Here is a 26,725-nt window from a genome sequence, read left to right on the forward strand (position 1 = left end):
TACCACATTATGCATTAATAACTTAATTAATTATCTTTCAATAATTCAACCCTTTAGGATTGTATCCTTGCTAACTCAAACTACTGGGTTGAGGGTAACGTCACCTTCAAAAGAGGGGCCTACTACAATAACTAAGATAATCTCTTAAAAAGTGCAAAAGTGCGGAAATAATCAAAGGCTACACTAAAGGTGAGTCGGATCCAAGTGATTCATCTTGTCTATCTGTTTTTATTTTATTTTTTATTTTCAGCATTTTTAGTTTTTATTTTCTAGTTTAAAACCTCTTTCTAACTTTTGATTTGATTAGACGTTGAGGATAAACCGGTATTAAAAGCTCTTGTGTCCTTGGACGACCTCGGTATCTTACCAACACTATACTACGCTCACGATGGGTGCACTTGCCCATATGTGTGTTTAGTGTTAGTAGAGTATCGTGTTTTATAAATTTAAAACTTGACCAAAGTGTTAAAAAGGGCTAAAAATATACATAAAAATATATGACACTACACACCACGCTGCAGTAACCAAACCCTTCACCTGTGGGGCCAATCCCTTGATGTATAGCTCGATTCTTCGGTGTGGGGTCGTGATAAATTCGGGCACATAATAGCTAGCTCATGGGACCGTTTTGTGTATGCCTCAATCTCAGACCCCACCATCTTCAGATCATAATATTCGTTCTCAAGTTTCTGAATCTCATCACGAGGACAATACTCCTCCCTCATCCACTCCTTAAAATCGTACCAAGTAGTGGTATTCGCCATGTCGATACCCAAACATCTGGACCTGGGCATTCCACCATGTCAAGGCGCTATCCTGGAATGTGCCTAAAGCATACTTCACTCTGTCCCCGACAGGACAGCTACACATTGCAAACACTGATTCGGCTTTCTCAAACCAACGCAGGAGTCCCACAGCCCCTTCAGTCCCACTGAATGTCTGTGGCTTACAATCCATGAACGTCTTGAACGTACAAGGAGGTGGATTGTTTTGATTAGGATTAGATTGCTGACCTAAGAACGAAAGAAAATACAACACACGGGTAAGAGCTGTGTTCGTGACACAAGAATAAAAGGGTAATTGGCACATATCGTACCAGCTTGATAGGCTGCCAAAGCCTCAGCCACACGGGTGTTAATCAAATTCGTCAGCTCAGCCTGGGTCATCGCAATGTGACCACGTCCGTGACCTTGTCCGCTCATGACTCTATATAAGAATAGGAGAAGGGTTAAGAGTCGAGATAAGGTAGGAGTCAAACCTCACGATGACTTCTACAGACTACCAAGTTTTCACTAAACAACAGGGCGGAACCCCTCTCACACTCGTTAGATCTCACTGGGACTCACATGTACCCCACATTGCTATTATGTGTGCACCCATAATAGGAATGCGATTTGCATGTTTATCTCAGTTCCTCCCAACTCATGCTAAAAAGGTTCCTCAAATTTTCACAACAAGACAAAACACCACAAACATAACCCACGATAGTCTAACGGAATATCGCATTGTGATTCTAACAATCACATAACTCAGGTAAATACGTATGAATTCAGTCTGAAATGCTAAGTGTGTGCAATCACATGCAACATTGTTCATAAGTGTATACTAAATATACTACACAATAAGTAACCAAGAGACGAACCTTGCAATCTGGAGCTGAGTGTCATGGTCGCTTTCTGAACTGTTCCGTTATAGTCTGGCTTTATAAAATGTTTTAAAACCTAGTTCACTATAACCAGTGGCTCTGATACCAAACTGTCACACCCCCAAAATACCACATGCGGAAACCCCGCTAGGCGTGTGACGTACAAGGATGTAGCCACCAATCACATTGAACTAAGATCAATTTATAAAATAAAGTTTTCATTCAATAAGATAAAACATTCATAACATATCCAAGTTTAACATATTCAGCGGAAGCAAATGGTTAAACACTGTTCAATCGTTTAAAAAACTAATGTACGTGAAATTATTAAATAAGTCTTGCAGATCCAAGCGACACGACCCATGACCACTCCAGCCATCCAGACAGCAAGTTCCTTTCCATAGTACCTAACGACCTGCGAGTATGCAACAAGTGTGTCAGACAACGCTGGTGAGTTCATAGTTTTACGAAAACGTTAGTTACCAAGTGTTTAGTTTAGTTCGTTGATTTCAATGTTGATAATATCCCGAATACAAGACGGCTCCAGATTATTTTGCCCTTTCTCCAATGCTCCTATCAAAGCATTGGTCATGACTAGGTCATTAGTTCACACCCGTCCTCTCAGGTACGGGGTGAGGGTGCCAAACCTAAGTAGCGCTACCAACTAATACCCTGTTACCTCTCAGGTAACAAACAACAAGGAGGGACTTTAATGGTGATAGGATGAGTATATTATCCAACATTCTAGATTTACCCAAAAGACATATTCCTCTCAGGAATACCCATGATTTACCCAAAACCTATCCCTATACCCACTGATTGTCCCAACCACCGGGACGCATGCTCAAGAGGAATGAATTCACCTTAGATTTGCTCAGTATGTTTTAATTACCCGTCCAATTGATCAACCTCAAACCCTATCATGGTTACCAATCAACATCAGTCTTAGGATTTATCAATTAACACACGTATTTCAAGTATCACATTTTTATCAAGTATCACAGTATATCACATAGTATATACTCAGTTCACATCCCATGTAAAATAAACAATAGCACACAACAGTTAACTGGGCTACTTAACCAAGCCCAAGCCCAAACAGGTTAACCTTCGGGGAAAAAACCCAATTCTGACAAAGGTCCCCACCGACGAAAGTCCCCATCTTTCGTCAACATCCCAAGCGACGAGACACCTATCTTTCGTCGGGGTCCACTATGACGAAACATCAGCAATGTTTCGTCGAGATCAGTTAACAGCCCCCAAGGCCACAGATTCAACAGTTACACACATACAACATATTCAAAAGGTCTAACGACAGTTACATTATCATGTTCATAGCAATCTTAATCATTTTTCATCATCAATAAACCTCAATATTAATCATTGATGTATATTAACATGGATTCAAACATGATACAAACATTGATCAAGACCCATTACAAATTCATAATCACAAGTTCACATTGCTTACCCTAAACCATCACAAGACTCATATAAAATCACAATTTCAATGTAATCATTAACCTTCTCATGTAAATCAGATTATCACTACTAAGTTAAACATAATTATTGACAACCCCTAATCACATAGAATCATAACAAAGCAAACACAGAATCATAGTACACCATTAACGAGAGGACACTAACCGTATGTCGAAGGATTTAGGTTAATCGAGACAGAAGGTTTCGTGATCTAATGATTGCCGTTGCACAAGGTTTCTGGAGAAGGAACTTTAGGGTTTGTTTTTACGGCAATAGATTACAAGAAGGTTATAACATAAAAGGAGTTGGGCCGCAACCTCTCTGGGTCGAGGCCTGCTATGGCGAAACACCATCATCCGACGAAAGACCCCTCTTTTGTCGTACTAGCCTTGGCGAAAGATCCTATCTTTCGTCGAGTAACACTTGTGGTGAAAAACTTTATAAATAATCTTAATTAAATTATTCTTAACACTACACCATTAACAACCAAATATCATACATAAAACAATAAACACTCTGATAAACAAGATTGCGAAGTTAGTGGTGCGCGAAGGAAAGACCTTGAAATCTCGGGTTGTCACAACACATGTTGGCTTAATAGACTGTGCTCTCGCCTCAATCCGGGCGATCGGCACGCATCCTTTCGGCCATTACGTGACTCTAGTCGTTGGAACCCATCGAGACTTTGGTAGAGTTTTGTAAAACCAAAATAAGGAGCGGAACATGTCACACCCCAACCGATGGCGGAATCATCGGGGCGCGGCACTGAGCGAAACAGATTGTCCAGAAGTTTCCACAACAACTATTATATAAATTCAGTTTAAATGATACGTCCCATACCGTATCCCAAATAAATAACAAGTTATCATAGAAAGCAACTAGGCAAATAATTCCGTTCCGACAACTCAGATTCAATTATTAATACAGAAAATTGTTTATTATTTCTAGACTCCCTAGCCTCGATTTCATCACCACGCGCCTAAGCATCCTAGCAACTTAAGCACCTATCACATACGTTAAAATAAAGTCAATACATATAATGTAAAGGTGAGCACACAAGTTTGATAATAGCATATAGAGTTCGAACAGTTTACGCATAACCAGGCACGTACACAGAGGAAAACGATGCATGTTAATTATCGACATGGGACCATCGATACCAACGACTGCGGGTTGACCGTCCGAGACGGTTCGCAATACATGATTACCACCGTAATCCATGCAAGTAATTGTCCTTAACAACTCCCGTGTGAACGGGTGCTGAGTCCAAACTATAGTACTATGTTGCTAAGGCAGGTAGATAGCACTCCACGTGTAAACATAATAAACAGCATTCATTTAGTCAAGTAGCACATGCAAATGGTTAGCATTCAAATAGTTTGTGTTTGATTGTGATTTGATAGGTAACGCATGTAACACCCAAAAGTGCTAAAAGCAAAATGGGATCGAGTATACTCACAGTGATTGATTGTGGATTGAAGGGAGCGCTGAGAGTAAGATTAGCCTGAATAGTTTGATAGCATAATGATAAGTAAAACGAGAATGTAAACAAGTGTGGGTGGATCGAATGGGCTGGTCGATCGAACGGCAGGTTCGATCGAACGGTCTGTTCGATCGGCTGGCATATCCGATTGGACGGTCTTTTTCGATCGGCCGGTAGGCTCGATCGGCTGGGCCATTCGAGTGGATTGTTTCTTCCTCTGGTGTGTTTGTGTTTGAGAATTTGAACTTTTGAAGTTTTCGTTGTAGTATATGAGAACACTGAAGTGTTCTTACCTTTCAAGTCGGTCGATCGAACGGTTCGTTTGATCGGCTAGCTCACTCGATCGGCTAGGAACTTCAGAAGTGGTCCTCAACAGAATGTCACTCGATCGAACAGTTTGTTCGATCGGCTGGCATTCCTGCTACGAACGAGTTGTGAAAACGATTAAGTGTTGAAGAGTAGTATCTCATGATCCGAAGAGTAATGTTCACAAAATGCAGTTCGATCGAACATCTCTTCCTCAATACTATGCTTCATGAAATTTTAAAGTGTGGGAGACCATGTGCTAGCCGATCGGCTGGCCCGATCGATCGGCTGGTATGTCCGATCGGCTGGGCTATGCGAACAGCCTAGCCGTTCCGCCAGCATTTCTGACCTGGTCGGCCTTTCGTCTAACACTTGGCTGTTTGGTTACTTGTCATTCTTTCAAGGTATCTTGACAACCAGTTGAACTATGATAACCTCCGTTCCTACTTGTTTCTTTGGCTCGGACAGGAATCACCCAAGTCCGTCCGTTGAGCGGTTCGGAACGTTGGTTTGGAGTTTAACCCATTGTCGGTGAGCCTCGTAAATAGAACCCGAATCTTGAACCATCCAACCATTGGAATGATCGGTGGGTTGGCTCAGGCTCCGTTTCTACCGGTTTGAAGGCATTGAGTGTAAAAGAGTTGAAAGAAAGTTGGGATTCCTTCTTTCAATCCTTCACAACTTGTGGATGTTTAGATCTTTGATAGATCTTAACTTGTTTATGTGGAAATCGGTTAGATCTAAGCTATTCATGGTTGAATGAGGCCAAGGTTTGATGTTCTTCAAGAACACCATGATGACATCACCCAAGAACACTTAGATCTTGGTGATTTCACGGTTAGAATCCAAGTTTTGAAAGATAGAAAGGTGTAGAATCAAGTAATGATCAAAAACGTACAAGAGTTAGAGTGAAAACTTACCGGAGTTCAGATAAATCTGAGAAAAGATGAAGAATAGGAGCTGGCCGGTCAGAACTTTCCAAAAGTGGAAATGAAGACAAGGACAGCCCTATTTATAGGCTTCTAAAAGGGGAAAGTGGCAGCCGATCGGCCAGGAGCTCCGATCGAATGGGCTGCTCGATCGGCTGGCAAGATGCTAGCCGATCGGCTGGCCTGTTCGATCAGGATGCCTCCTGTTCGATCCGCGACACACTTTGAGTATTTTGTGACGATTTTCGACGTTTCGATTTCGATGGACGATGATACGAATACGATAGGGTTCCTAGTCAAATTACTTTCAGTAGTTGGGACTATATCTAACATACAATCATCTATAAGTCACGTTTCGATGTCGGTTTCGATTGAGTTCGATTGCCTTTCGAGTTTCGATTCGATTTTCGATTGATTTGCTTGAATACCACACCAAACATAAAGTAAACATGCACAAGTAACACATAAGGCATACACACGTATAACAATACCACAATTCGCATATTTCGAGTCTCGAGTTCGATGATTGTTAGATCGGTTTGATTGCTGATTAGTTAACTTTATCGCATTGTTACTTCCTACCATTCACAGTCGTAGATCGGTTTGCGTTAAAAACATTCGATTACTTCGATTCTTGCTGATTACAACACTTACTCCACATAATACAACTAAAACATAAAATAGACTATCTACAGTCAAAGAAAGTTAAAGTTGACTTGGACTTTGACTTTGACTTTGACATTCGAAAACACGGGGTGTTACAGCCTCCCCTTGTTTAGGGAATTTCGTCCCGAAATTAGGTCGAAGACTACACAACGCCGTGATTTACCAATTTGATGCTTCAGATCTATTTATTTAAACAACTGCGGGTACTTGGCCTTCATGTCGCTTTCAAGTTCCCAAGTGAACTCCGCGCCTCGTTTGCCTTCACATCGGACTTTCACGATCGGGATGCGAGAGCGCCTGAGTTGCTTGGTTTGGCGATCCATGATTTCGACAGGCTTTTCCACGAAGTGTAACGTTTCGTTGACCTGAAGATCGTCGAGTGGTACGATGAGATCGTGGTCAGCAAGGCATTTTCGGAGGTTAGAGATGTGGAAAGTCGGGTGGACGTTACTGAGTTCCTCCGGTAGTTCGAGTCTGTAGGCGACTTTTCCGATTCTTTCCAGAATCCTAAAAGGTCCAATATATCGAGGCGCTAGTTTCCCTTTCTTGTTGAATCTGACTACACCCTTCCAAGGGGATACCTTTAGGAGTACGTAGTCACCAACTTCAAACTCAAGGGGCTTGCGTCTTTTATCAGCGTAACTTTTCTGTCTGTTCCGAGCTTTCACTAAGTTGTCTCGAATCTGGTGGATTTTGTCAGTCGTTTCTTGTAGAATCTCGGGACCGGTTAGTTGCGAGTGACCGATCTCGTGCCACACAATAGGCGATCGACATCTTCTACCATACAAAGCCTCGAAAGGTGCCATTTGAATGCTGGCATGATAGCTGTTATTGTACGAGAATTCCACCAGTGGCAGGTGTTTGTTCCAACTACCACCAAAATCTATGACACACGCTCGGAGCATGTCTTCAAGAGTACGGATCGTTCTTTCAGTCTGTCCGTCGGTTTGAGGATGGAATGCAGTACTCAGATTAAGCGACGTACCAAGGGCCGCTTGAAACGTTTCCCACAATCGCGAAGTGAACCGTGCGTCACGATCTGAAATGATGTCACGAGGCGTACCATGATTACAAATGATCTCGTCGGTGTAGATTTGGGCTAGTCGTTCCACCTTGTAGTCTTCTCGTATCGGCAAAAAGTGGGCTGATTTCGTTAGACGATCAACTATAACCCAAATACTGTCGTGACCTGATGGCGTGGGCGGGAGTTTTGTTATGAAATCCATAGCTATGCTCTCCCACTTCCATATAGGCATCGGCGGTTGTTCGAGTAAGCCAGAAGGTCTTTGATGTTCAGCCTTGACTCTTGCACATGTTAAGCAACTTCCAACATAGAGGGTGACATCTCGTTTCATGCCCGGCCACCAGTACTTATAACGAAGATCCTGGCACATCTTGTCAGCGCCGGGATGAACGGAGTATCGGGATTTGTGGGCTTCATTCATGATAATCTTTCGCAAATCAGTCCGCTTAGGGATCCAAATTCGGTCCAGATAGTAGAATATCCCATCTGATTTGCTTACTAACTGAGCTCCATCGTGATAGATCCTCTCTTTCTTCAATGTACGCTCGTTAAAGCAAGCATGTTGGGCTTCGCGGATAAGGGTTTCGAGGTTGTGCTGGGCTTGGATGTTTCGGGTACTGAGCACGTAACTCTTTCTGCTGAGCGCGTCAGCAACCACATTCGCCTTGCCTGGGTGATAACGAATCTCACAGTCGTAATCGTTGAGAAGTTCTACCCATCGGTGTTGACGCATATTAAGCTCTCTCTGATTAAAGATGTGTTGTAAACTCCTGTGATCAGTGTAGATTGTACACCTAGTGCCATACAGGTAGTGTCGCCAAATCTTCAATGCAAAGGCAACCGCGCCTAGCTCGAGGTCATGGGTTGTATAGTTCTTCTCGTGGATTTTGAGCTGACGAGATGCGTAGGCTATAACCTTGTCTCGATGCATGAGGACACAGCCGAGACCAAGGTTAGAAGCATCACAGTAGACAATGAAGTTGTCGCTTCCGTCGGGCAGCGTAAGAATTGGAGCGTTGCACAGCATGTGCTTAAGGGTTTGAAAGGCAGTCTCTTGTGCGTTTCCCCACACAAAAGGCTTGTCCTTATGGGTAAGAGCGGTAAGCGGCACAGCGATCTTGGAGAATCCTTCAATGAATCGTCGATAATAGCCCGCTAGTCCGAGAAAAGAATGAACTTCTGACGGGTTCTGAGGCGTAATCCGACTTTTGACAGCTTCAATCTTCGCAGGATCGACATGGATACCCTGACTATTCACGATGTGACCCAGAAACTGAACCTCCTCCAACCAGAATTCGCACTTGGAGAACTTGGCATAGAGTTGGTTCCCCTGAAGTAACTCGAGAACCAAGCGTAGATGTTGCGCGTGTTCGGCTTTCGTTTTGGAATATATCAAGACATCGTCGATGAACACGATGACGAAATGGTCAAGATAAGGCTTACACACGCGATTCATCAGGTCCATAAAAACCGCGGGTGCATTGGTTAGACCAAAGGGCATAACTACAAATTCGTAATGGCCATAACGGGTTCGAAAAGCGGTTTTGGGGATGTCTTCCTCTTGAATCCGCAATTGATGGTTGCCTGAGCGTAAGTCGATCTTCGAGAAACATGATGCACCTTGTAGTTGATCAAACAAATCGTCAATTCGAGGCAAGGGGTATCGGTTCTTGATGGTTAGCTTATTCAATTCCCGATAGTCGATGCACATCCGGAATGATCCATCCTTCTTTTTGACAAAAAGGACTGGCGCGCCCCAAGGAGAGGTGCTTGGGCGAATAAAGCCTTTTTCGAGTAATTCCTGGAGTTAATTCGAGAGTTCCCGCATTTCGGATGGAGCGAGTCGATAAGGGGCTTTGGCAACGGGGTTAGCTCCAGGAATGAGGTCGATGCGGAAGTCGATATCACGACTTGGCGGTAGTCCGGGAAGATCGTCAGGGAACACCTGAGGAAATTCGCGAACCACTGGAACATCTTTGACTTCAACTTTCTTTTTCTTTTCCTTCTCCGCTACTACAATGTTGGCCAGGAAGGCTCGGTATTCCTTACGGAGATACTTGCTGGCTTGAATACAGGACGTAAGCTTGAGACCTTTCGACGTTGTTTCATCGTACACACATAGAAGATCACCATTCGCGAGCGAGAATCAAATCATCTTTTCAAAGCACACAACTTCAGCATGGTTTTCACGAAGAAAGTCCATGCCTATTATGACGTCAAAACTTCCGAGTTGCATCGGAACAAGGTCGATTGGGAAGATGTGATTGTTGAGTTCGAGAGTACAATCACGGAGTACTGAATTAACGGCAATAGTTCTTCCCGTAGCAACTTCGACTTCAAATGACGAGGATAGATAGGAGCGCTTACGACTAAGGAGCTTCTCGAATTCAAATGACACAAAGCAGTTATCGGCTCCAGTATCAAACAAACATGATGCATAAATACCATTCACAAGGAACGTACCATTAACCACGTTGTTATCCGCCTGAGCCTGACGGGCATTGATGTTGAAGGTTCGGGCATGAGCTGCTTGCTGCTGTTGCTGAGGCTGCTGTTGCTGCTGCTGCTGTTGTTGCTGCTGGGGCTCTTGCTTAACCACCCTGTTCGGGCATCTGTTTGCAAAGTGGTTAGGGTCACCACATGCAAAGCAGACTTGAGCATTAGCTGCTGGTGCTTGAGCTGCTTGTTGGCCTTGAGGGGCGGAGAGTAGAGCTTGGTTGACAGTGGCTTGAGCTGGGGCTTGACGAGGACCATAGCGACAGTTCGCAGTGAAATGACCGTAGAGGTTGCAGTGAGCGCAAAAACGACAAGCTAGACCCACTGGATGATGATACGAACACGTCGGGCAGAGTGGGTGAGGGCCTGTGTATGCACGCTTTGCTGGCGGTGCATTAATCACTGGAGCTGAGCGCTGGTGCTGTTGCTGTTGGACTGGTACAGCTTGCAGAGGAGCAGCAGTGGTTGCGGCAGCACAGCTCTTGTTGCTGGAGCTGTTGTTGTTGTGCTTCTTCTTTCTTCTTGACGACTTGGAGGATTGAGCAGATGAGTCGGTGGGTGTTGCGGTGGCTTGATGCAGGGACTTGGTTGGCTTATCCCAGAAACCAGACTTTACTCGCTTATCGTTGATCTCAGCGGCGAGTAGGTAGGTTTCTTCGATCGTTGCTGGCTTGGCGGCGTGAACAAAGTCGGCTACACAATCGGGCAGTGCTCGAATGTACTTCTTGATGGCTTGATCTGAGGTCTTGACTTGATCAGGACAGATGATGCTAAGCTGCTTGAAGTGGGCAGTAAGAGCAGCGTTGTCTCCATCCTTCCGCTTGATTCCCCAGAACTCGTCCTCCAGCTTTTGGCGTTCATGAGGAGGGCAGAATTCGTCGATCATAATTGCCTTCAACTCCTTCCATGTTAGCCCGTAAGCTGCATCATTTCCGCGCTTGTTTCGTTCGGCCGTCCACCAGTCTAGGGCACGAGACTGGAAGACGCCTGTAGCATTGAGAGTGCGGACATGTTTGGGACATCCGCTCTGGCGCAGAGTGACTTCGACTGAGTCGAACCAGTGAAACATGGCTGTAGGACCATCTTCGCCAGTGAACTCTTTTGGTCCGCATGCTTTGAACTGCTTGAAGCTGAAAGCAGCCTTGCTTGAATCCTTAGGGTTTTCAGCTCGGGATTCTTCTGACGACTTGCTAGCGTTTTCATACACCTCACTCACAGCTTTCGCTACGGTTTTGGAGATGATAGCAGCGAGGCGTCGGTCTCTCTTTTCTTGGCGAGTAAGTGGGGTTCGGTGTCGGGATCCAGACGACGACATGGTTTGCATTAGACATCGTCACGAGACTCAACACAACGAAATCGAATCTCACCTCACACGCCTAATACTGTCTAAAGCTTAGAATCACGTCGAATCACGTATCACGTAACTTATAGGCACATAATCGCAGATGCACACAGTCAGAGAGCACAGAAGTACACAGAACACAGAATCACAGAAGCACATAAGCACATAGAACACAGAAGCACAAAAGCACATAAACACCAAGGCACGTAACCATTTAATCACAGAAGTAGTCAGAAAACAGAAACCTATCCTTCAAAGCTCGCGTGTCGTTCGTATAGTGATCGCGTATGGCATATCGAGTAGCACAGTATAGTATATCCTAGCTTAGTCGTATAGCATATCATACCGTAATATCGTCTAGATTGCAGCAACTGGGGATCGATTAGGGATAGAATAACAGTACGAGTCGTGTGTGTCGATTGAAATGATAGCAGAATCAAATAACATCCCAAAATATAAACACAAAACAGAGAAAGCACACATAAACACATAAAATCAACAATTCATCAGAGTATGCGGTTGCGGTTCTCAGAATCGAAACACATAAAATCGAGAGGTAGATTGTCTGCGGCTACTAGACATCGACTACCCAAGGCAACTCGACTATTCACAGTAGACTTGTCATCACTTTTGACTCTAGTGGTTGTGTTTCTGCCTCGATTCTTGGGCATTCCACATGCGCTTCCTAGGTCATACTTGTGAGTTCAGGTCGTTGGAGTCCATCGAGGCCTTGGTGAGATAAATAAAGTCCAGAACAAACTGCCAAGGTCAGGGTTTCACCCCTTGGCTTAGCAATTTCTTCCTTGTTTTTAATAAAATAAAGGAGATTAGTCATCAAAATATGGATTTCACTCCTGATTTGGTATAATCTCCCTTGTTTGTTGGTGTAAATAATGAGATAAGCATGAATAAACGAATAAAATCAGCATAAGTCAGGCAGTTTGGTCAGGAGTTTGCGGCTTTCACTAAATCTCCCGACTTTACTTGGAAACTCGGGTGTAGTGATAGTGAAGGATTGCAGAATAAGCACATAAAATTGGTCTGATGGTTCCTAACTATAGTCTAGGTCTCTAAGACAGCGACCCGGACTAGGTCGTGTCTAACCTAATTCCCTATAGTTATGGCTCTGATACCAATCTGTCACACCCCAACCGATGGCGGAATCATCGGGGCGCGGCACTGAGCGAAACAGATTGTCCAGAAGTTTCCACAACAACTATTATATAAATTCAGTTTAAATGATACATCCCATACCGTATCCCAAATAAATAACAAGTTATCATAGAAAGCAATTAGGAAAATAATTCTGTTCCGACAACTCATATTCAATTATTAATACAGACAATTGTTTATTATTTCTAGACTCCCTAGCCTCGATTTCATCACCACGCGCCTAAGCATCCTAGCAACTTAAGCACCTGTCACATACGTTAAAATAAAGTCAATACATATAATGTAAAGGTGAGCACACAGGTTTGATAATAGCATATAGAGTTCGAACAGTTTACGCATAACCAGGCACGTACACAGAGGAAAACGATGCATGTTAATTATCGACATGGGACCATCGATACCAACGACTGCGGGTTGACCGTCCGAGACGGTTCGCAATACATGATTACCACCGTAATCCATGCAAGTAATTGTCCTTAACAACCCCCGTGAGAACGGGTGCTGAGTCCAAACTATAGTACTATGTTGCTAAGGCAGGTAGATAGCACTCCACGTGTAAACATAATAAACAGCATTCATTTAGTCAAGTAGCACATGCAAATGGTTAGCATTCAAATAGTTTGTGTTTGATTGTGATTTGATAGGTAACGTATGTAACACCCAAAAGTGCTAAAAGCAAAAAGGGATCGAGTATACTCACAGTGATTGATTGTGGATTGAAGGGAGCGCTGAGAGTAAGATTAGCCTGAATAGTTTGATAGCATAACGATAAGTAACACGAGAATGTAAACAAGTGTGGGTGGATCGAATGGGCTGCTCGATCGAACGGCAGGTTCGATCGAACGGTCTGTTCGATCGGCTGGCATATCCGATTGGACGGTCTTGTTCGATCGGCCGGTAGGCTCGATCGGCTGGGCCATTCGAGTGGATTGTTTCTTCCTCTGGTGTGTTTGTGTTTGAAAAATTGAACTTTTGAAGTTTTCGTTGTAGTATATGAGAACACTGAAGTGTTCTTACCTTTCAAGTCGGTCGATCGAACGGTTCGTTCGATCGGCTACCTCACTCGATCGGCTAGGAACTTCAGAAGTGGTCCTCAACAGAATGTCACTCGATCGAACAGTCTGTTCGATCGGCTGGCATTCCTACTACGAACGAGTTGTGAAAACGATTAAGTGTTGAAGAGTAGTATCTCATGATCCGAAGAGTAATGTTCACCAAACGTAGTTCGATCGAACATCTCTTCCTCAATACTATGCTTCATGAAATTTTAAAGTGTGGGAGACCACGTGTTAGCCGATCGGCTGGCCCGGTCGATCGGCTGGTATGTCCGATCGGCTGGGCTGTTCGAACAGCCTAGCCGTTCGGCCAGCATTTCTGACCTGGTCGGCCTTTCGTCTAACACTTGGCTGTTTGGTTACTTGTCATTCTTTCAAGGTATCTTGACAACGAGTTGAACTATGATAACCTCCGTTCCTACTTGTTTCTTTAGCTCGGACAGGAATCACCCAAGTCCTTCCGTTGAGCGGTTCGGAACGTTGGTTTGGAGTTTAACCCATTGTCGGTGAGCCTCGTAAATAGAACCCGAATCTTGAACCATCCAACCATTGGAATGATCGGTGGGTTGGCTCAGGCTCCGTTTCTACCGGTTTGAAGGCATTGAGTGTAAAAGAGTTGAAAGAAAGTTGGGATTCCTTCTTTCAATCCTTCACAACTTGTGGATGTTTAGATCTTTGATAGATCTTAACTTGTTTATGTGGAAATCGGTTAGATCTAAGCTATTCGTGGTTGAATGAGGCCAAGGTTTGATGTTCTTCAAGAACACCATGATGACATCACCCAAAAACACTTAGATCTTGGTGATTTCACGGTTAGAATCCAAGTTTTGAAAGATAGAAAGGTGTAGAATCAAGTAATGATCAAAAACGTACAAGAGTTAGAGTGAAAACTTACCGGAGTTGAGAGAAATCTGAGAAAAGATGAAGAATAGGAGCTGGCCGGTCAGAACTTTCCAAAAGTGGAAATGAAGACAAGGACAGCCCTATTTATAGGCTTCCAAAAGGTGAAAGTGGCAGCCGATCGGCCAGGAGCTCCGATCGAATAGGCTGCTCGATCGGCTGGCAAGATGCTAGCCGATCGGCTGGCCTGTTCGATCAGGATGCCTCCTGTTCGATACGCGACACACTTTGAGTATTTTACGACGATTTTCGAGGTTTTGATTTCGATGGACGATGATACGAATACGATAGGGTTCCTAGTCAAATTACTTTCAGTAGTTGGGACTATATCTAACATACAATCATCTATAAGTCACATTTCGATGTCGGTTTCGATTGAGTTCGATTGCCTTTTGAGTTTCGATTCGATTTTCGATTGATTTGCTTGAATACCACACCAAACATAAAGTAAACATGCACAAGTAACACATAAGGCACACACACACGTATAACAATACCACAATTCGCATAATTTGAGTCTCGAGTTCGATGATTGTTAGATCGGTTTGATTGCTGATTAGTTAACTTTATCGCATTGTTACTTCCTATCATTCACAGTCGTAGATCGGTTTGCGTTAAAAACATTCGATTACTTCGATCCTTACTGATTACAACACTTACTCCACATAATACAACTAAAACATAAAATAGACTATCTACAGTCAAAGAGAGTCAAAGTTGACTTGGACTTTGACTTTGACATTCGAAAACACGGGGTGTTACAGAACAAGTCATCAAGATTCGGGTTTCACCCCTTAACTTAGCGACTGCATCCCTGTTTGTGTGATAGAATCACGTGATAGATAGGGATAATTGCGTCAAAGTATGGATTTCACTCCTGATTCAACGCAAATTCTCGTGTTTATAGTAAACATACGTGTCGAGTGACTGATTTGATCGAGAGTTTGCGGTTTTCACACCTAATCTCAACCAGATCATTCATTTTTGTGTGTTGCCAGCCTTAGGAAAGGCTGATCTTGTGCGAAGCGGTAGTATGCGATGTTCGCGCAAGAGTGTAGTTTTCAGCGAGTTCGATCGAGAGTACAGAGAGTGTGCTCGCGCAGAACCCACACCAGGTTTGCACAAGGCGGTCTGTTGGTACTTAGACTATAGACTAGGTCAACCCTAAGACACCAACCCAGACTAGGTCGAGTCTTGCCTAATTCCCTATAGTTATGGCTCTGATACCAATCTGTCACACCCCAACCGATGGCGGAAACATCGGGGCGCGGCACTGAGCGTAACAGATTGTTCAGGAGAAATCCATAACAGCTATCATTACTAGATATTTAATATTATGGCCCAAGCCATAACATATCCAAATAGAACAGTTATTACAGACAGAGTATCTCAAAGACAAATAAATTGTTTTGACAACTCAGATTTTATTAAATTTGTTTGTAGACTCCCCTAGTTTGATTCCAGCAAATAGAGCAAGCATCATAAACACCTGTCACATACGTTAAAATAAAAGTCAATACACATAGTGTAAAGGTGAGCATACAAGTTTAAAAGGATACTAGTAGCGAAAGCGATTTACGCATAACCAGCATGAAACATGTAACATGTATAATGTGAAGCAGGTAGGTTATCGACATTGAAATATGCACAGACGTGACTTTGAGTTGTAGAATGCGCAACACATATCACCACTGTGACACGTGAAGAAAAGCCCTTAACAACCACTGTCCACGACAGGTGATGAGTCCAAACTATATACCATCGTTGCTAAGGTGTCAGGCAACAATCACTGTGTAAACATAACATACTAGAATTCATCGAATAACACATGTAACATGCAGAGCGGTTAGCGTATAAAAGTATTTGCGTTGTGTGTCAATGGTGATTTTGATATAGGTAACGTATGTAACACCCAAAAGTGCTTAAAGCAAAAAGGGATCGAGTATACTCACATAGCATGTTTAACGAATAAACACAGTATTTGATTGAAGGGAGCGCTGAGATATTAGCCTGAACATAGTACGACAGTATGAGCGTTGAATAGTGTGTAAAACGGTGCGTTGAAGTGATGCAGGACGGATAGTGATCCGATCGGATGACCGTCCGGACGGATGGTCATCCGAACGAATGACCATTCGGTCGGAGGGTTGTCCGTTTGGGATGGATGTGTTTGTGTATGGTGGAACTTTGAAGTTTTCGTTGTAGCATTTGGAAAACCATGAAGTGTTCCTACATATCAGGTCATCCGGACGGATGGCCGTTCGTTCGAATGGACATTCTTCGAAGTTTTGAAATTGTTTAAGTATTTGAAAGATCACAAGTCATCCGTTCGGATCGTCATTCGATCAGTTGGTGATCCGATCGGACGACAATCCGTTCGGCGATCTGTTCGTTTTGAAAACTTGTAAAATTTGTTAAGTTTAGAAGATTGTGCGATTGAACAGAGACGGTATGACAACGTGTTAAACAACGGGAACCACAACAAGCCTAGTCATCCATTCGGATGGGAATCACCCCGTTCGTTCGGTGACTGTTCTTGACGAAATTTCATGTTCAACCCATGAATCGGTCGTCTCTTCGTTAGGAATCCATTCTCAGTCCAGGTCTACACTAGAGAATGAGTAGTGAACCCGAACTAGCCCAGATTCTAACGGTTTTGAGTAAAAAGTTGAGAAAGTTGAAGAGAAGTTTGAAACATTAGAAAAAAGTTTAGCTTTAGATGAAATCAGTGTTTAAACATTGTAGAAATCCTTTAGATTTGAGTTTTTCTTGGTGGAATGAGGTCACACCTTGGTGTTTCATGAACACTCATGATGACGTCATCCTAGAACAGCCCAAATCCAGTGTTTTCATGGTGGAAAGTTGAGATTTGTTGGTGAAAATGATGAAGATGTGTGCATAGATCAAAGAAGTACAAGATTGGAGGAGAAAACTTACAAGAATCGCGAGGAATCGAGAGAAAAATGGCTGAGAATACGAAGGGTCGGAGGAGAGCTGTCACATCAGTGAATAGCTGATGTGACAGGTGATATTTATAGGCAAGAGGAGAGAAAGGCGGTGTAAAGTGATTCGGTAGGAGGGCCCTTCGATCGGATGGCCATTCGATCGGATGGCTCGTGCGGGTTGGTTTCCGACTTTTCGTTTCGTGCGTTGAGTGTTGCGATTCGTTGCGAGTAAACGATGCGATAGTCATTAGTTACACAAATAATATAACTACTAATAATCACGAACATAAACCTTAGATTTCGAGTTCGCGATGTGATTGCGTTGTGATAGAGTTGCGATTGCGTTTGCATATAATTACCTTAAACAAATATAAACATGCACAAGTAACACATAGTAGCACACACACGTAAAACAATATCCATAACCTTTAATTCGAGTTGCGATGCGATAGCGATGTGATAGCGTTAAGTAGATTAGCGTTTTAATTACGTTTATCGCATTGTTATTTCACACATTAATAAATCGTAAAACAACAAATAATGTCAAGCGAGTGTCGATTATCGAGCCAAAGGTACAAGTAATAATTGAGTTAGGAATGACATATCCAATTAGCAATCTTTTCTTCCTTTGACTTTGACTTTGATTTGTACTTTGACTTTGACTTCGGAAAGTCGGGTTGTTACACACCCACCTATGTTTCTTCATGTAGAATGACAAGGTGCTCCAATCTAATCAATCAAACACTCGCGGGATATCAAGTAGGAAGCCTGCAAAACCGTGAGTATACTCGATCCCATTTTCCTTTTAATCACTTTTAGGTGCAACATATATGTTATACAAAATTACACTTCACATGAAACTATTTTACTCACACTCTATCCATGCTTTAACATGAAACTATGCGATGCTTGTTAGACTTGTATGCTATGTAAACTTTCTTGTGTCGATATATGTTTCATTAACTTTGCTAGCCTACCTTAACAATTATAGCGCTATAGGATTAACGCACCGCCCACGAAACTTGGGGTATTGTTAAGTTAAACATGTTAACCTCCCACTACACTTTTGGGATAGGCTATATTAACGCGTTGGATTCTTGGGTTTGAACATATAGTACATCGTTTCAGCATGCTAGTAAACTTGCATATTATGATTCATGTTGGATATGAGACTTTAAACAATTTTATTCTACATTATGCTATGTAACAAAACTTGTATACTCGCCAACTTTTTGTTGATATATTTTAATACATGTTGCAGGTTGATTGATGAGATGATGTTGAGAAGAAAAGCAATTTAGGTGGATTTAGATACACACCTAGATTAATTTTGTATTTCGTTATGTTATGAAACAATGTTGTCTTTTATTTTGGATCTCTATATGACAATTTAGTCTTGATATGAAATTTGAATTTAAATTATATCGTCACATAGTGTTATGAAGTTTTGAGCAATTTGTTCGTCTCATCCCGATGTTTCCACCATCAGTTGGGGTGTGACAAGAAGTGCAGCTAATCTAAGGACAAGTACTAAAGGTACAAGTGGCAGAACAATGGACCAATGGGCGTCCAACATGTCGTATCCGATCATGCTCCACGATTGACAATCGTACAGGAGACATGAAGGTACACAAGGATGCTTACGTGGCACCAATCAGCGTGTGCCGACAACTGCACCATGATCTCCACTTAGTCACTGGTGACATAGTAGACAACAAGGACACAGGTCAGGCCACATGGATCCAATCAGTGCGCCAGCTCCCTCTCCCCCAGAGGCACCAACGGTCATGGCAGATGGGACAAAACGGATATTCCTTGTTGTCGACTTCAGGACCAAGGCCCATCAGCCCATCTCCTTCCACACCACTCCGGCTATAAATAGGAATCTTCATCCACATGTTTAAGGATCCACTTTCTTGGTCTCTCACTCTCTTAATTACATACTTAATCCTCAAAGCAGATACTTATTCTCACGTCAGAGAGTGGTTACAAGGAGAACCCCCTTTATTCCCCTCCTCGTAACGAGCTTAACGTGGTGCTTAGTGTTTTACAGGATAATCATCATCACAGCTTGAACGAGGCAAACAATATTAACCTTATTTGTCGCAATCTCAAACAAATCACCAGATTAGATCCGTGTTTCTTCACTAAGATGATAGCTCTATTTGACCTTATGTCTAAATTATTGTATAAGTGTACCATCATTGGTTACGCTCAATTTTAAGCCAATATTTAAACTTTTATTTTGGACGAGATAAAATTGTAATTACAAATAACAAAATTTGTAAAAATATATGGAGTTGAAGCAAATAGTATAAGTTATCTGATAAGTTATATAAATCTTTTATATAAGGTTGCCGTAAATTAAACTTATATGTTAGTTTTAGAAAACTAAGGGGTTGTTTGGTAGCCTCTGAATGGTCATTAAGAGGCTACCTCTTAATGGAACCATTAAGGATTTTACCAATGAGAAGGTAGAAGAATGTAACATGTGATGATTTACCATTCAGAGGTTATCTCTTAACCATTCAGACTTGAGGTTACCTCTTATTCATTCAGAGGTTTTAAACCATTAAGATGTAGCATCTGAATGGTCATTAAGAGGCTACCAAACAGCCCCTAAATATGAATGTGTAAACTAGGGTTGTTCACAAGTAGTGGCGTACCAACTCACAAAGCATGGGGCAGCCGCTTAAAAAAAAAAAGTAACTTTGTATAATAGTAACTAAGTTTTAAAAGTGTTACAATTAGGTTATTCAAGTTTCAAAAGTGTTCCAATCAGGTCACTCAATATTCATTTTTCATTAAAATTAAGGGTTTTTTCATCTATTTCATAAGTAACCATGGTGATGTGGATTTTTGTTTCTTTTTTCCCTTTTATTTGATGCTAACTTCGAGTGATGACGTAAATTGTAACTTGTTTTTTTAATTTTTAATATAATTAACGTGTTTTTATTTTTAATAAATATAATTTCATATATTAAAATTATCCGATCCCAACATCTTATTCTTCATTTTTTTTTTTCTTGACAAATAGAAAAAAGGACATGACTCGATTTGAATCTCAAGTTATCTAATTGGGACAAAAACGATACGAGTGACCTAATTAGAACACTTTTAAAACTTGGTTACTATTCTTTGACATATTCCCTAAAACAAATCTTAGGTCCATAACTATTCATGAGTCGAGTCAAGAACAAGCTTGGACAAGGATTGTTTGCCAACCAAGCCGAGCAGAACCAAGATGGCTTGTTTACAACTGAGTCGATTTCGAACGGGCCTCGAGCTATTTTAACAACCTTAACTCAACGATTATTATTTGGAATATTAGCTCCACGATCAGTGGCGGAGTTTGACCAAAAGTTCTGATGGGGTGGAAAGTCATGGGACTCGATTTATATATTCTATAAATATTTAGGCAAAATAATTGGGTTGGGAGGAGGGGGGGGGGAGGGGATCCTATATAGTTTTAAAATTTTCGGACGAAAAATAGAAAATTTTACAATTCTAACCGAAATATTCGAGGAGGGAGGGGGCGGGTTCAACCCCACTTTACACTAAGCTACGCGCATGTCCACGATTGATTCTCTGTGAGAAGACTATCTACAATATGTGGTTTGATTTTTCGTGGGGATATTATGTTTAGAATATCATAAAAGGTACTAAGCCATTAATGACATAAATATCTACAAAATAAGTGTGATCTGATCAATGTTTCAAGATTAAAATAAATTGCACTACCGAATGTATAACATAACTGATGAAAGATCAAGATAATTTTCAACATAATACATCATATATGCATTGTCAAAATTTAACATATTGCCTAAGAAATGGAATATTAGGGTACCAAATTAGTACAATACCCAAAAAAAAACTAGGAAATAAAAGTATAAAACATTAAAATAACGTAAACAAATCAAGCCACGGTAAAGCTTAAACTCGGATTATTTACAATCGAGTCAAGCCGGATGGTTTATAGGCGATTTGATTTTAAGTGAGTTATTTCTCAATTTTTTTAAGTGAGCTTTTGAGTTTCGAGTTATTTGAACAATCCTAGTGTATGTATGTGTGATCTACATACAGTAGAATAAAAAATGATTTTATCCATATAGTTTTATTAATAAAATATTTTTTTAATGTATAATATAAGTTAACTAGAAATATAATGTTGTACAAGATACTTTTTAGAAATGTATAATATAAGATAACTAGAAATATAATGTTGTACAAAATACCAAGGTATATAGAAAGATTTCATTTTTTCAATTTGGAAAGCATTCATCCGGCATGTATAATTTTTTACTTTTTAAAAAATACAATTTGTCATTAATTGCATTCTTGAAAGCTATATGTCAAATATACTATTAGTACAGCCCCCTATTTTCGTGATCATGAGCAAGGACTTTCGCTTTTTATCTTATTTATTTATTTTAAATAAACTTCATTAAAAGACACCCTCAATTCAAACGGGTAAAATGTCATACAAACACCAGCACTCCCGACTTAAACGGGCAAACGGCAAAAGATTTTTATCTTATTTATTATAGTTAAAAGTTAAATGCATAAGGGCAGGCGGGGTGGAGGTGTTTTCCACCATGATGGGCTTTTTTCACGAGTTATACATGTTTTCACACCATCGCCACTGACTTTAATAACGCGTGGAACTTTTCACGAGTGATGGGGTATTGGGTGGTGAGGGAAATTGTTAGTTGTGGGGGAGATTGTTGGGTTTGGTGGTGAGTGATTATCATTTCCACTAAAAATGTTGTGAGTGATGTAATAATGGTTGATGACATGTCAAGACTTGATAGGATATTATGAATGATGAGTGATCACCACCCCCTCCCTTTAAATCCTAATTAGATAAAACGAGTTGACCCCTCCATCATTTTAGTAATAAAGAACCATCACTTTAAGTACCACAAAAACAAAATCTCACAAATCTACAGCTTTGAAATTGAAAGTTCTACATCTTAGATATAATCCGTTTTGTTAATTATTACATAACTTTCCGAAGAACATTCTTTTGAAATAAAGGGTTATTGGCCATGGTGGATCTAGAAACTTTTGCATGGGTTATAAACTTTTGGAGTTCGATTCTCTATCGCTATATATTAACCTTTTTGGATCAGTTTGGGTCGGATTGAATCGGGTCACATATCCCTTACTAGTTTTTTAGACTCCTCTCTTTATTTTATTTTTTTCACTTTGACGATTCCACTTTGGGTTGTGGGGTTTTGGCTGTTGAAAGCCCACTACAACATATTCTAGCAATATTACGTCTCTTCTTCGTCCCTTTTCACATTCTCCATTACAGAGCCCTCGCAACCTCTATTTCTTTTATATATTTTCATGCTCAATATATAGTCATTACAAAGTCTTCAATAATGGCCTCAATTAATTTATTTTAATTACATAGAATGAAAAGGGAAGTTTAACCACTATTTGTGTGTCACAAACATATTTAAAAACAAAGATAGACAAAAATACTTGCAAATTGCTTTCATAAAACGAATAACTTTTTAGAAAACATACGACTAAAACTAAAGGAAACAAAACATTACATCTATATAATGCCCGTGACCTTCTTTCATCTTTTTAAACAAATCTTCACTCCAACGTCCTCTACACAAATATGAGTGGCGTCCATACACTTCTACTCTTCATTTGCATCACTCATTTATTCGCCGTCCACGGCGAACAAATCATTCGGAGAGATGAACTTGAGATAATCATTGGTGGCGGCGGTGCAACTCCCTCACCGCCGCCTGATGATCAAAATTGTCCCCCACCCCCTCCCCCTCCATGCCCACCGCCACCTACACCAAAACCATCGCCACCACCACCAAAACCACCACCACCACCAAAATTGTCGCCACCACCACCAAAACTGTCGCCACCACCACCAACAAAGCCGCCGCCAACACCAAAACCAACAAAGCCGCCACCTCGGCCGTCAAGTGGTTTCGAGAGTGAGCGAATGAAACTAGTCTTCCCAGTTATCCAAAAATTTAAACTAAAAGTGAGAGATGACCCCAGAGGAATTACCAATACATGGAAGGGCAAAAAAATTTGCCGAGACTACAAAGGATTCGTGTGCGACACGGTCCCTGGTTACAACCAAACAGCCCTCGCGGGCGTCAAGTTCAACAACTTTAATTTCGGCGGCCCAGATCTAACCCTCACCGAGTTCCTCATGGGCTTGCCAGACATAGTATTCTTCCATGCGAACTCCAACAACTTTATCGGCTCGATTCCACCTGAGCTCAACAAACTCAAGTATTTCTACGAACTCGACCTCAGCAACAACAAATTCTCGGGCAACTTCCCGTACCAAGTCCTCCGCGGCAACAAGTTACTATTCCTCGATCTGCGGTTCAACAAATTCGCTGGTGTAGTCCCTCCGGAAGTCTTCGGTCTCAACCTCGATCTACTGTTCATCAACAACAACAAATTCATCCAAAAACTACCCGACAACCTCGGCCAAACCACCGCGCTTTACCTAACTTTAGCGAACAACGAATTCATCGGCGGGATCCCACCGAGCATCGGGCAGGCTTCCAACACCCTACTCGAGGTTCTTTTCTTGAACAACAAGTTAACCGGATGCTTACCGTACCAGATCGGGTTACTGAAAAAGGCTACCGTGTTCGACGTCGGGTCCAACTACTTATCGGGCCCAATCCCGCTCTCATTTCAGTGCTTACGGAAAATGGAGCTACTGAACCTGGCGAGGAATAAGTTTCATGGCGAGGTGCCGGAGGCGGTGTGTGGGTTACCCAAGTTGTCGAATTTTACGGTTTCGTATAACTATTTTACGCAGGTTGGGCCGCAGTGTCGGGAGCTGATTAAGAAGGGGGTTCTAGACGTGAAGATGAACTGCATTTTGGATCTTCCGCACCAAAGGACGCCGGAGGAGTGTAACCATTTTTTTAGTACGATTGGGCGATGTCCGAATGAGAAAATGCTCACTTATGTGCCTTGCACAGGAGGGTATTCGAGTTATCAGTTGGAGTCGTTGGATGTTGCAATGAGTGGTCCCACGACGGCACCTGGACCGGCGCAGGGTCTAGGACGGGCAAGTTATGGTGCACTTTCCCCGCATTAACTTGTGGATTCGGGTGTGTATAATTGGGTGTAAAGTTGTCTTTCTTATTTTTCGGTACGTAAAATAAATAAATAAATAACAAAGGCATGCAGTCCAATGTTACTAAGGTATTAAAATGGGAAGTTACGTTGAGATTTCTCGGTGTAGATTTAGAAGTTTTTCGTTTAATTAATAACTAAGTGATTTGTATTCTTTTTCCAAAGTTCAGTGATATATATCAAGTGTTTCTCACTTCCTTTTTATCTTACTTTTAAATTTATTAGCAAGTGTATTTTCATATGAATCATTTTCAATAGAAAAAAAGTAGTGTAAAACAATGATAACTAGTAGGACAAAGATCCGTTATGAACCACCTTTTATTGCGAGAACAGCGAGAACCAATGTAAACACAACCAAAAATGTCTAAAAATAGCTAAAAAAACACACAAAAATTCTTTTTTTTTTTGCTACTAAAAGTAGCGATTTTAACATAAAAAATATTAAAAAAAAATTTAGATTTTTTTAGGTTTTTTTAGCTATTTTAGGTTGTGTTCACGTTGGTTCTCGCATGAATCTTACCCTATATATATATATATATATATAAACATATATATATATATATAGAGAGAGAGAGAGAGAGGTATGATTTAATTAATATCAGTGTAGTTCTAGTAGTAGTTTACTTAAGAAAATGTACATGTGAATGGAAAGCATGTTATTTTCATGTTACATCATATCGAGTTGTAATTTGGAAAATGTCTGGTTATTTGAAAGTGCTTGACAAGAATAAATACAAGCAAGCACAGACAAGTTCAATAATTTAATATATAGTTTGTTCCGACTATGCATATCCAATAATTGTCCTGTATATCTTTTTTTTTTAATTGGCAATATTAAGAAACGAACCTTCCCCTTAAATTGATAAACATTTTATAACATATTTTAATTTATTCTTCGTAATTCCGGATTAGACTATTAGTCAACTTAATTGGCAATATTAAGAAACGAACCTTCCCCTTAAATTGATAAACAGTTTATAACATATTTTAATTTATTCTTCGTAATTTTGGATTAGACTATTAGTCAACTTGAATACAGTATGTTGGAAGCAGGGGTGGATATAGAGTGTAACAAGGGTTAACCCTTGTTGTTCTTTTACGCTCCGACGATAGTGTAAATTTTGGAAAATTTGACGTTCTTTCGATTTTATTACCCCTTTAGAAAAAAAAAAATTGAAACGTTACCCATATAATGATTTTTTTAGATCCGCCACTGTTTGGAAGTTCCAACTTGGAACTCATGCAAAAAGAATTGATTATTTATTGTGGATGAATTCCCAGCAATTAAACACATATTAATTGTCGAAAATACGTAAGGTAAATCAAGATTGAAAAAGGAAGATGAGGAATGACAAGTCAACAAGCTGATGTAGGTTTGTTCTTCACTTTATTGTGCAAACCCTTTGAAGACCGGAACATCCGCATTGTGTTGACATCTACAAAAGTTTGAGTTAAATCCCAATAATCTCAAAGATCATTAAGCTAGGTTTATGAAAGTAAATGTTGATGGCAGAATTATAAAAAATCAAAGTTTTGTAACAAAATCACACACGCACAAAAGACGAAACAATAAAAAAGAAAAAAAATCACTATTCCTCCTAATGTTATGAATTAATATATATAGATAATTTACTAATTTGTACATATGAAATAGTTTATATAGTAATATAGATATAGTCCATAACAAGCCTATACCCATATAATATATATATATATATATATATATATATATATATATATATATATATATATATATATATATATATATTTAAATCTGGAGGCCTTATAGTTTTGGTGGCTTAAGGCCTAAACATCATTTGACTTGGGCTTGAGCCGGCCCTGAATATAGATATAGATAATATTGATGGTTTATCATGTGATCCTGTTAGGCATTTGACTTAGAATATTGATGGGTTAATATAGTTGTTAAAAGATTGATTAAACACACAAGTTGTAACGTGCTTATATGAATAAAGAGAAATCACCACTAGCTTCTAGAGGTTTAAAACGTATGTTAGAGTATTTACATCCATTTTTATCATTGTTTACTGTATAATTATTAGGTGATACGGATTCGTATAGTGGACGCTAGAAAACCCTAGCGAAGGAAATAACCTTCACCGGAAAACC

The 26,725-nt window shown here is 40.8% G+C and overlaps 1 protein-coding gene across 1 annotated transcript; it reads left to right on the forward strand.

Annotated features, from left to right (window-relative positions):
• The first annotated feature begins 22,987 nt into the window (after positions 1-22,987).
• LOC110916185 (uncharacterized protein At4g06744) lies at positions 22,988-24,797 on the forward strand. The gene has a single exon (XM_022160945.2). The coding sequence runs from the start codon at positions 23,085-23,087 to the stop codon at positions 24,555-24,557; it is 1,473 nt and encodes a 490-aa protein (XP_022016637.1). The 5' UTR covers positions 22,988-23,084; the 3' UTR covers positions 24,558-24,797.
• Positions 24,798-26,725: the final 1,928 nt, after the last annotated feature.

Source organism: Helianthus annuus, chromosome 16 (assembly GCF_002127325.2).
Source record: "Helianthus annuus cultivar XRQ/B chromosome 16, HanXRQr2.0-SUNRISE, whole genome shotgun sequence".
Lineage (NCBI taxonomy): Eukaryota > Viridiplantae > Streptophyta > Magnoliopsida > Asterales > Asteraceae > Helianthus > Helianthus annuus.